Source organism: Bolinopsis microptera, chromosome 1 (assembly GCF_026151205.1).
Source record: "Bolinopsis microptera isolate Bmic1 chromosome 1, MBARI_Bmic_1.0, whole genome shotgun sequence".
NCBI classification, from domain to species: domain Eukaryota; kingdom Metazoa; phylum Ctenophora; class Tentaculata; order Lobata; family Bolinopsidae; genus Bolinopsis; species Bolinopsis microptera.
The window spans coordinates 9,330,907-9,343,381 of record NC_087072.1 but is presented as its reverse complement, the minus strand read 5'-3'; the positions used below and the strand labels follow the sequence as shown (position 1 = coordinate 9,343,381).

General features: G+C 35.7%; 1 protein-coding gene across 1 annotated transcript; it reads left to right on the top strand.

Moving 5' to 3' along the window:
* Positions 1–8,306: 8,306 nt before the first annotated feature.
* On the top strand, positions 8,307–12,449 carry LOC134818749 (heterogeneous nuclear ribonucleoprotein A/B-like). The gene has a single exon (XM_063828397.1). The coding sequence runs from the start codon at positions 8,938–8,940 to the stop codon at positions 9,715–9,717; it is 780 nt and encodes a 259-aa protein (XP_063684467.1). The 5' UTR covers positions 8,307–8,937; the 3' UTR covers positions 9,718–12,449.
* Positions 12,450–12,475: the final 26 nt, after the last annotated feature.

Below are 12,475 nucleotides of genomic sequence, written 5' to 3'. Positions count from 1 at the left end.
CCTAAAATAAAGTGCTATCAGCGGCTCAGTGGCTCAGTGGGAGTGGCTCAGTGGTTCACATAGCCATTTAATTGACGATGTCAATTCATGGCAGCTCGGCGCGGCACAGTAGCGCATCTCGCCGATCTAGCCAGGTCGCTGCGAGAAGCCTTATTGAGTGCGCGGCGCGGCACAGTAACGCATCGCGCTACAAATAGCCATATGTATACGCGTACTGCGTGACGCCTTCGGCGGTCGCGCGCTACTGCAAGCGAGAGGGCTCTGGTTAGAGCAAGCTCAGTGGCTCTTGTAGCGCTATGCGTTACTGTGCCGCGCCGCGCACTCAATGAGGCTTCTCTCTAGATCGGCGAGATGCGCTATTGTGCCACGCCGAGCTGAGATGAATTGACATCGTCAATTAAAGTGGCTCAGTCGGTTAATCCGCTTGTCTACTGGCCTGGAAGTTGCGAGTTCGAATCCCAGTTGGGCCAAAATCTCAAAAACTAAAGTGTAGCCGTAACTCACCAAACGCACCTAAAGATTTCTCAACAATGTTTGGCTGTGTGCGCGGCGGGCTGTGTATTCAAAATTTTGATTTATCTATGAATATACCATAATATGTATTGATTGTTTTGTGATAATATAATTATGAGTGTTGTTTTTTCAGCTCGGGGGCGCAGAATTTTTGCTTTACTTTCTGCCTGCACTTTTTGTTTTGATTCAGGGCTGAATCTGGAGGATAAAATTTAAACCGACCAATCCACTTCACGTGGCGTTAATCTTTAATAAATTTGTAATTCTATCCAAACTTCTAAAATATGATTGACACTGAACAATAATCGTTACAACTTCAGAATTTCATAATTTAGGCTGCGATTTTCCTTTAGAGTCGATTTTGATTAAAGTTTAAAGGCTATTTTTAGTGGACGTCAGTCTATATGAATAAGTCAAACTCGTAAATGTTACAAAATATCAATAAGTAAGACATTATTATGATTAGAAAGAGTTGATAAAGATGAAATATAGGATGTTGAACAGTATGTAAAAAGTACTATAGTATTCCAAGTATTAAGGGCCAATTTGGTGAATAATTACCTCAAAAATACTTTCGTTAAAATATCGACCTGGATATTTTAATATCCATCAATTTTGGCCCTTCAAAGTCGGCTTGAACTTATCACATTTTGTGTTGAACAAGAAAAATGTCTAAACTAACTAAAATTAGTAATGATTTCATAATTAAGCAAATCTAGGGCAAAAGATGATGGATAAAAAAGCAAATTTGGCCGTTTTTAGACTCATTTCTTGGGCTCTTATCCTCAAAATTGCCCAAAATGGAGAATGATTGGAACGTTTATTTGAAATTATAGCCCTTCTTTACGATCTCAAAGCAATGATTTCCAGCTCATTCAACCTTAAGATGGAATAATTGTGGGTTGAAAGTGGATCACAAACGTTGTCAGTCAACAAAACGTTATTTCAATCACTGAGGTAGGTTATTCACACTAGCAGGAACCCGTATAACCCTAAAATGGTGTCAAGACTCAAGAGACTAAAATAATTATTATCTATTTAATTCGCGTTTTTGACACCTGCACCACTTGGGGGTCCAAATTTGGGGTTCTAAAACTTCTATTTCTTGGCCAATTTTTCATTTTTTCATGCTGATTTGGAGGCCATTAAAGCATTTGGCCCAGTCAAAAAAGTTTCAGTTGTATATCTTTTACGGTTTTTGCGGAAAGTAGCGTTAAAATTGATGCCGTGGTGTCAGTAAAATGGCACGGATAAACATATATCGTCTCGCTTTATATATAGTAAGATTTAATATATATAATACAAGCTTCTATACGAGATAAGTGGGGTCTAACGCGACGATGGATCACCTGCATTATTGATACCGAAATTTACCTACAAATGAAATCAATCTTGAAGCACCAATATATTCACCAAAAATGGCCTAGAAAGTAAATCTTTTATTCTAACATGAACTTGAAACGATTTCCTTTCTGATATCATTTTTCAGTCGATAATTTTCGGTATTGTATTTTATTTTATAATTTTATTATCCACCATATATGGGCTTAATCTTATATATTTCCTTGTTTTTGCGTTTTATCAAACAGGCAAATCGATTCGCTACAATTCTACTTTAACAGGAAAACAACAATTTCAGGAAAACAACAATTTTATTTAGTATCAGTTACAGCAAACAAAAAATATATTTTATATAATATAATATAACTAGGACGAACTTTAGTTTAGAAATCTTGGGGGACTTGGAGTAGCAAGAGATTGACTAGAAGGTATATACCTTTTACCAAAAACGTCAAAAAGAATCCTGGGTGATACAGGATCGGAGAGTACAGACCATAAAGTTTACGCACCCACCTTTGCCTCCAGAATTCTTGGTTGGTTGAAAATGTATGCTAACTTGGTCGTTTATACTCCAAGTCCCTTTGTTAAAAGAAGTAATATTATGTACGTCTGGAGTTAACTTCATTCAATAATAACAATATCAATATAGTCAATATCAATATCAGACTAAACTATCAAATAAATTGTCAAATATTATTTGTTAATTCGATCTGAATAAAAATTTAGTTAAGTTAAGATATTAAATAATTAAAAACATTACAACAAGTGGTTAAAAACGCCCAAAATTGATCTGAGAGCTTTTCAGTCTATAATACAATCATGATAGTAATATTAAGTGTGTTAAGTGTGTGCTGCTGCGATAAGAATAGATTACTGCAATTTAAAATTGTTTGGATTCCAAGTATCTTTTAAATCAGCAGCCTGTACTTGTAATAATAGTGCCTTGGTTCTCAATTTTATCAAGTTAATGGAAGTTTCTAGGCAATTGCTTGAGGTTAGAATTTTTTTATGAACAGTGTTCCAAAGCTTGGCTGCAGTGAACAAAAAAGTATTTGATTTATTAAGAAGAATAACCGTTAAACTCGTTGTACGGTTTGAAATGTTGATGGCCTCATAAAGGGAGTATGGGCAGTGGTACTTGATAATCTTAGAGAATTCTGAAATGCAATGGTACTTGAACAAGTTTTGAACTGTAAGAATTTTAAGTCTATTAAAAATGGGTTTTGTATGCTCCTTTTCAAAATGTTTATGGCCTAATCTTTGCATACCATATGGTCTAGTTCTTGCACATGTTGATTGTTTATCTAGATATGAGTCGAGATCACCAAAAAGGATCCTTATACAGTGCTTCTGAGTGATAAAAAGACTGTCATTGGACCGTTCCTTGATGACAACACCCCAAACACTTATACCATAACTGAGATGTGATTCAAAAAGAGCATTAATTATATATTTTCAAGTATAGTTCAGCAGGTATAGAGTGCCGGATTCTACAGATTGCACCAGTCATGGTCCGCAGCTTTTTACGGATGTAGTGCATGTGGGCAGACCAGTTTAGCTTACTATCTATAACAACACCTAAGAATTTGGTATCCTTGACTTTAGTGATAACCTTACCATCGATGAATATTGATCTAGATTCATCTAGCAGGTTAGCAAATGGTCTAGTCCGCGCACAGGTGTCATCATATTCAGAGGCAGGTTTAAAATGTATGTAGCAGCATTTGGACATGTTGATATGAAGTAGATTACATTTCATGTAAATCGAGACATGTTTAAGTACTAAGTTGGCTTTTTTATATGTTGCTTCTCTAGATGGTCCTGATATGAAGATATTAGTGTCATCAGCATAAAGTACAAATTTCACCTCACTGTCTGAAAAACAGTTTACTATATCGTTCATATACAGTAGGAAGAGTAGTGGCCCAAGAATTGACCCTTGTGGTACTCCAAATTTCACGTCCATTGTTACTGATGGTACATCGTTATACATAACATACTGCTTTCTGTTAGTCAAATAGCTTTTAAGTAAGGTAAGTGCTGAACCCCTAATACCGTAGGAATTTAACTTGCTTAGAAGAATATTGTGATCAAGGGTGTCAAAGGCTTTGCTCAAGTCAATGAATATGCCCAATACATGTTTATTGCTAGCCAGAGACTTTGTAACGGAGTCTATAGATTTGTGTAGAGCATGAGTGGTAGAATGGCCTTTTCTAAATCCAAACTGTGAGTCTGTTAGTACACCTTTAGATGTGAAGAAATTATAAAGGCGTTTGTAAATGATCTTCTCAAAGATTTTTCCAAATAAAGGTAATATTGATACAGGCCGATAATTTTCAATGCATTCCTTATTGTCTTTCTTGTAAATAGGAATAACTTTACCAGTTTTAAATATACTTGGGAATGTACCACTTTGTATACATGTGTTGTAAAGCCTGGCCAAGGTACCAGCAATGAGCTTTGCCGATTTTTTTACAACGATTATAGGTATGTCACTCGCCTTGCCATTTTGAAAATCTCTGATGACCTCAGAGATCAAATCACCATAAATTAACCACACACAAAGTTACAGACCAATCAATGACTTATCCACCCAACCCTTCTGAAAAGTGTATCCACCATTATTGGCCCTGAGTTAAATGCATTTATCTCTGCTCATAGACATAGCAGTGGCGTAACGAAAGGCCCTGCTGACCCCGCTGTGCAGGGGGGCGCCGTCTTAGGGGGGCGCCAAATCGTCGTTTGAATGTGGGACAATTTCGAAAACTTAACTAAAGTACTAGCAAAACTGCGCGTTTTGCTCTAGATACACACTTTTTTAGAGATTTTACCGGCGTATTCTTTAAAATCACCTAATTTGTTCAATTTTAGGGAGGGGCACCAAAAGGGGAGGGGGCGCCAACAGGGGGGCGCTTTTTTCGGCAGGGGGGCGCCAACAGGCAACGTTACGCCACTGAGACATAGTAGACATTTTATTCTTTTTGTAAAAGTTGTACAATCGCAAACTAGTTGTTTTCCAACAGTTTGATCTAAATATTGAGTATATCCACCAATGAGAGCTTCTGGAAGATGAGTTTATTTTGGTATTGAGGTTTATAGTTTATCAGAGAGCACACCAGCTAGATTAGATTAGATTAGATTAGATTAGATGAAAAAGTGTCAAACAATATATATACAATAAAGTAATTCAAGTGTTGCAATTGGCAGAGCACAATACAGAGGTAACGGAAATTGTCCACTGCTACCAATATTATATAATATTAAATATCAACAATCAGATATATACACATCTACTCCATCATAGGGGCAGGGATGAGGTTATAAGAGACTTTTGATAGTGGTGTCTCATTAGATTAGATTAGATTAGAATTAACTTGGCGGTGCTCAGCCTGTCCACTGTCACTCCGCCATTTCTGCAGTTATGAACAGTAAAGCCTGGGGTCCCCAGGCTGTATGGAATGTAATAAAATACACCATCACTGATCGGGAAATTGAGTGGCCATCCACGAAAGAAAAGCGGCCGCATTTCTTGTTAACATAAATGTCAGCTAGGTCAGTGATATTTCAGTACATTAAAGAGAAAAAGTCCCACACATATGTTGGGATCACTTTATTTGATTGTGTATATAAAAGTATTTTTATTCTTATCTTTGGGTACAAGCTTTTACTTTTTTGGAGATTTTATTTTTTCAGATCTATTATACTATAATTTGTTACCAATATGCTCATTGTTTTCATCATCATGGGGCTTATTTCTCAGTCACTGATTGCCCAATTGCTGGTATTTGATGCTATTATGACTCATCGTCCATAAGGCAGGAATGAAAGATGATCCTAATAATTACAGGCCAATATCCATCCTTCCACTTATAGGAAAACTTATAGAATACTTTGTCGGCAAGCAACTCACTGATTACATGGAAGAGAACAAACTTTTCATCCGGCATCAATATGGCTTTCGGAAAAATCACTCCACAACTTATTTGATGTACGATCTGATGGACGAAATATATATGAGTAAATCTAAGTCTTATAAACCAGGAATCATCTTTCTTGATCTTAAGAAGGCCTTTGACACAGTGAATCATGAAATATTGCTTCAAAAATTGGCATATTATGGAATTGGTGGCATTGCTTTAACCTGGTTTAAGAACTTCTTATCTTGTAGATATCAATGCACAAAGATCAATGGCAAAATAAGCTCATTTTTAGAAGTTCTGAGTGGTGTACCACAAGGAAGCATCATTGGGCCTATATTATTTAGTATCTTCATAAATGACATCATTTATGCCTGTAACCTATCTAAGCCCTTTCTATTTGCAGATGATGGTGCACTATTCTTTGATCAAACCTGCAGAAGCACATTTATAAACATGAAAATAGAACTTATGACAATCTTTAAATGGCTCAGTGTTAATAAATTGTCACTCAATGAAAAGAAGACTGAATTCCTATTGTTTGATTCTGTTGATCAACATGATGAATTAACCATTGAATGTAATGAGGTAACTTTCACAATCAAGGAGTGCAAAGAGACAAAATATCTTGGCCTCATTCTAGATAGTAAATTAAACTTCAAAAGCCATGTAGATTATATTATTAGGAAGGTCATGAAGAGAATTGGTGCCATGTATAGAAGCAAAGCACTGCTACCCATTAAATATAGGAAAATGTTTGCCAATGCACTCATGTTGCCACAATTCGATTATTTAGACACGATCTATTGTAGAGCTGGCAAGACAAAACTTGCTGAACTTGACACTCTGTACAAAAAGGTAGCCAAAATAGCTCTCAACGTTCCACAAACAGAGAGCAGCCTTAATGTTTATAGAGACATGAAATGGTTACCACTCCATCTTAGACGACAACTCCATCTGTCAAATTATATGTTTAGAATCATCCATGACAATTGTCCTACAAACTTTATGAACAAATTTAGTTACATATCAGGAGGTAGTAGGAGCGGCGAAAGCTGCAACCTATATGTTAATAGATCAACATCACATAAAAACTTTCAATACTTGGGGGCAAAATGTTGGAATAATGTTCCAACAGATCTACGAAATCTGCCCGATGTTAAAAGCTTAAGTGATTCGTATAAGAAACAGCTACTCTCATCTATAACAACAGACCCTAATTACACCGTCGACAATTCATATGACAAATTTTACACTGCAATCATAGTCGACGATAACTAAGTATCTTATTCTTTTAAATCTGAGGCATATATAATTTATGTCGAAAGGATATTCCCTTTTTGACCACCTTACCATTCTGATTGATTTTGCACATGACTGACATGTCTTAACTGGAGAAGGGATTCGCACAGTGGTAGTTTTATAAACCACTTTTAATTTATTGACCTATTATACCTAGTGGTAGTTTTATAGACCACATTTAATTTATTAACTTATCATACTTAGTATTTATTTTTGGTGACTGTATCACCCAGTTCTAACATTTGATAATTGTACAGTTTATTGACGACACATTGACTGAATGTTATTTTAAATATTCTAATTTATATTCTAGATATTTTATTTATTTTTCAACAGACGACAACTTCCTGTTTTTTCTTCTATTTTAGTTACTCATATCTCTTGTACAGACTGTTTACAAGGACATTGACAGATGATACTCACATTAGGCATTCATTATTGCATCTAAATTATTTCACTTGCATTAGGTTTAGAAATTTATTCTCTGGTTAACAGATTTCAAATGTTTAATCAATTTGTAGTATGACAGTAAGGTATATAAGAAGTTATTTAATTTTGCTTGGGCTATTATATTGACTATTGAGGTTCAATGATGATATGGAATTTGAATTTTATATAAATTTACACTATGTGGTTGGGGCATTTTGCATAGTAAATATGGTTACTACTCCTATATATCATATTATTTGATTGGTATTCGATTTCTGATTATTTCCCTAGGAATATGATTATTATATCTCAATTTGGCTTTAGGTAGGGTGCCCCGCTAAAAGAACTGGATTCTTCCAGGAAGCATCCGTGCACAGAGCTTGGTCTACATATATATTAAATTATTAACCATTCATTCTGTATGTGCACGAAAATTTATTTCAATCAAAAACTCATTCAAGGAATATGTAAAATCAAATAATAGATGTTTCGTTTTTTACAAATGAACGTTCAATTTTGCGGCTTTATTGGCACTCACAGCTATAATTTTAATCATTGAATCAGTATTTTTATCTGTGCTCTGCGAATGCATCACATGAATCAGTTTTTTAATCTATTAACTTATTACACATTTGTGCTCTGCTTTAGCATCACTTGACTATTTAAAAAAATTGTTTGTTCAGGCCATGACCTTATAGTCAGCCAATTGGCCATTGCTATATTATGTGTATATTGTTTGAATATTCTTTTCCATTTTGCGGCTTTTAGATATTTTGACTGGTTGGAACAAGTCAAATTGTGATGAATTGTGTTTGGCCATTTGCATTTTAAATACACTTGTCCGGAAAAAATTGGAGCTCTAGCTGCTCAGATGACAGAGATATCAAGCATAAAGAGTCTAATAGAAAAAAATTATATAGGTGATTAGGTTGACACTAGATCCGCACTATGGGATTCGTGCAGGAAGTCCAATTACGATGTCGTAATGTATGCTATGTCACAATTACCCAATCAATTAGGTTAACATTATGATTAAGTTGCTTAAAAACTTTGTCATTTTGAATTTGTTTCACGATATCTTTTCACATCATAAATTCCTCATATTACAACATGTTAAAATGGAGTTTCTAGCTTGTTGCCTTGTTCGCAAACACAAGTATAATCGATTCAATGTTGATTGGGTGTCACCTTTAAAAATCTAAGTTTAGATTCAGCATGATCTTCAAATGAGTAGTTACAATATAATGTGACTGAACCACTTTCATTGCCAGCTTGTGCTTTGACAGTCACACAACATCGGTTCATTGATCACAATTTTTTAAATTACTGAATTGTATTTAACACTTGAATAAAAGATAGTAATGACATAAGTGTTATTACTTTTTTGCGTTTATTTGAAATTGAATCTCTAACCCAAAATCTTGTTAGGAGATCCATGGCTGCATTCCAGGATGACAATTACGCTGCTGATGAATTAGCGGATGACATTGACTCCAGAAAGATCATAGTTAGACTTCTTGATGAAAATACCACTCGAGATACTATCCAAGGATACTTTTCTGCATTCGGAGCTATTAGTGATGTTGATCTCAAAATTGATGAGGGAGGCAAATCGCGTGGGTTTTGCTTCATCACCTTCAATGATGGCGCTGTTATAGACAAGCTTGTCGAGCAGACCCACATTATTGACACCAAAGAGGTTGTTGTTGCCCGTGCTATTCCTTACAAAGATCGCACCAAAACCAACAAGCTCTTTGTTGGAGGGCTTCCTGAATCTTTGTCTGAAGAAGAGATTTCTGAGTTCTTCGATCAGTTTGGCACTATTGAGAAGATTGAAACGGTGATTGACCAGGACACTCAGCGCCGTAAGCATTTCTGCTTCATTGTATTTACAAGCACTGAAGCTGTAGAGAAAGCAGTCAATGGAAAGAATCCTCCTCGCAGTGTGGTACACAAAATAGGAAAGTTCAGACTGGAATGTAGAAAGAAATTCCCTGAGGGCCACCCCATCCAGAAAAAGTTCAAAGAGATGAGGAAACAGCAGATGGAAATCTACCCTGGACCAAGCCTTGACACCTTTGGTTACAGCTATTATGGCTACAGCAGCTATGGGTACCCCACAACCTTCCAACCTTCCTACCCCCACACCTTTGGTTACGGAGGTCCTCTTCGTCCCAACAGTCAAAGAGGTGCCTTCGGATACCGTCCTTATTGATCGAATGAATGACAAGGTGGCCAGTGATGATCGCTTTGGTAGCTGCAGGATAGCACAAATTGTCGTCAAGTTTATTTTTTGCAATTGAACTTGAAGGGGATGCTGCGCACAGCAGTCAGTTTGTCAGTGTTTGCCCCATGGACTCTCACCCCATGGGCTTAGATTGTTTGTTGAAAAGAATGATTTGATGGAGGATTTGGAGAAAATATTCAGGCAAAAAGTCGATACTGCAACTGGTCTACATTTGCCCGAATTCCAGCACGGTTTTCGAGGTGAATCAAGAAAGTTCCTGTATTGGTAATGTTGCTCTGGCTTGTAGCGGTTAGTAACGTTGTGGTTTGACAGATTTAGATATTTAGCTACAATTTCACAAGGTACATATTTACAAAGTTGAGCTATGAGCTACATGTTGTACATGCAACATTTATTTATCTTGCAAAGTAGTTCCAAAATTCTTCATCAAGTGACTATTCCGAACAGAGGTTTTTGAAAGTTTGTTGTAGAATTTCATGGAAGCATGTTGGGGATAGCTCTAAGTTGTTAGTTTGAGAAAATTTCATCGCTTATAAAGTTAATTCATATGATCAAAGTTTACATCTTGTCTTGTGTTGCAAGAATTGATAATTCAAGCATATCATTTGCTAATACTGCTCTGCTAAATACTGCTCTGCTAAATACTGCTCTGCATTCCATGTTCAGCCTGAAAATTTCAATTAGTTAAAGCTCTTCCTCAAGTGCAAACTCTATTGCAATTCTGACAGTTATGATTTTGTTGAATGTTATAAATACGGAGTACGCCTGTAGTTAACGCATTTCTAGACCTATTTTCCTGAGTTTGTTACTTTTTAGTTCTTTATATTATAGACTGTATTTTTAGTTTTTTGTCTATTATATTATTATAAGGAGATGGAGGTTAACCGTTCGTAAATACATACGCCAAGACACAGAGCAGAACTACTATACTAGTCTACATTTTGTTCTTGATTTCCACCGGGACTTTTAAAATTTAGTTATTATTTAGTTAGAATTATTCCTTCTGAATCTTATAACAAAGTCGTGGACAGCTATTTTAATTATTTATACTTACAGTGTTGTTATGTGGTGTCAAATTGATAACAGTACATTGTTGTTGCGCTTGTGAGTCGTCTGCGGCTCTCAACCTCACAGCACAATATGTAGTGAGCTTGTATAATTCCATAACTCTTCTCACTACTAGTTTGTTTTTATATAATAAGTTAGGTTCTAAATTATTAATGCGTCAGATCTTATTCCAGCTGTCATATTGATAGGAGGGAAAATTACTTAATCTGCCCTAATTGGTTTGTGTGCACAAAGTGCATATTATCTGGGAACTTTTATATAATTAGTTAATTTATTAATTAATTATATCGGAAAAAGGTCGCAAATTACCCCAGGATATAGTCAACCTCTAGGACGAGACATCGTTAGTTTGACTAGGGTGGCTAGCCACGTATAGTTAGGGCAGATATGTATGCTCTGCGTTAAAAGTTATTGCAGTTGCTATGTTGTGCATGTCACACGGTGATGTTTACATTCGGAGACTTGCTTTATTGTTTGATGGAATGGAACTGTGAAAGTTGCCCTTATGCCTTATTTTTGAGGACGAAATTTGTATGATTTCAAATTATTTTGATGATATGTTGATTTAATGTATTTGGTACCCAAATTTGGGCCACTATCCGCATCATCACATCGATTCCTTATCATGTCCATGGTTGGTTATGTAGTAAATATCTTAAACTCTACGAGGCAATAGGGCAAAGTTTAGAAATCGGTTGATTGATAAGCTATGGATACTTATTGTTATATTAATTTGAATAAGCTACACATGTCACTTTCAATGGGTGCTTCAATTTCAAAATGTGATATTTAAACTTGAGCAAATCTCTGGCAGGTATCTTTGACTCATTTTGAGCCATCATGCCGCCTCATATGTTGGATAACTCCTGCCTAATTTGTTTTTAAATTGCAGGAACGGAGTTGTAAACTTTATAATTTTATATGTTTGGATTACAAACACAGTGGATTTTCGAATGGGAAGGAGAATGTACAGTTCCGAGAGTAAAGCTAATTTATTGGATTTATAAAGTATAATTTACTCTATTATAACTTATTTGTAGACTACATGGAGTTGATAAGATCTATCATTTCGATCGATATATTAAGGATTTCGATAATAGTCCACTTCTACTTTACTCATTGAAGGCTCCAGCAAGCTCGTTTACAAGTGCTTGCTGTTTTTAAAGCATATAATTTTGGTTGATTTGAGATTGGTGAAATTCATGTCCAACATGTTAATCGCTTTGACATTGCATTGCATTACGTTTTGCTTGAGATATGGTCACATTGACCAGGACAGTTGACATGAAGTGTCATGGTCCCCACGTCTTCAGGTTTAATTCAGCAATCAGCTTAGATATTAACGATCAACAACTATTCTAAAAGACAATTTGATTTAATTGTTATGTTATAACGTAGCGGATGTTAGTTTAAATGTATGCTTTTGAAGGTTATTAAATTATTAAGTGGGAATAATCTATCAAAATAATTAAGCTGTCATCCGATAAGTGCTGCTATGTACACTTAACAATAATAACTTTTTTCATGTAGCGTGGAAGGGCTAACATTTTGTATATTTACTGAATGGATTATTTTGCTGATGGATTTTGTGTGGATCTGTAAAGAATTATGGCCTGAAGGCACTTCTTTTATCCGTTTTGTTTTATTTGCCTTGACA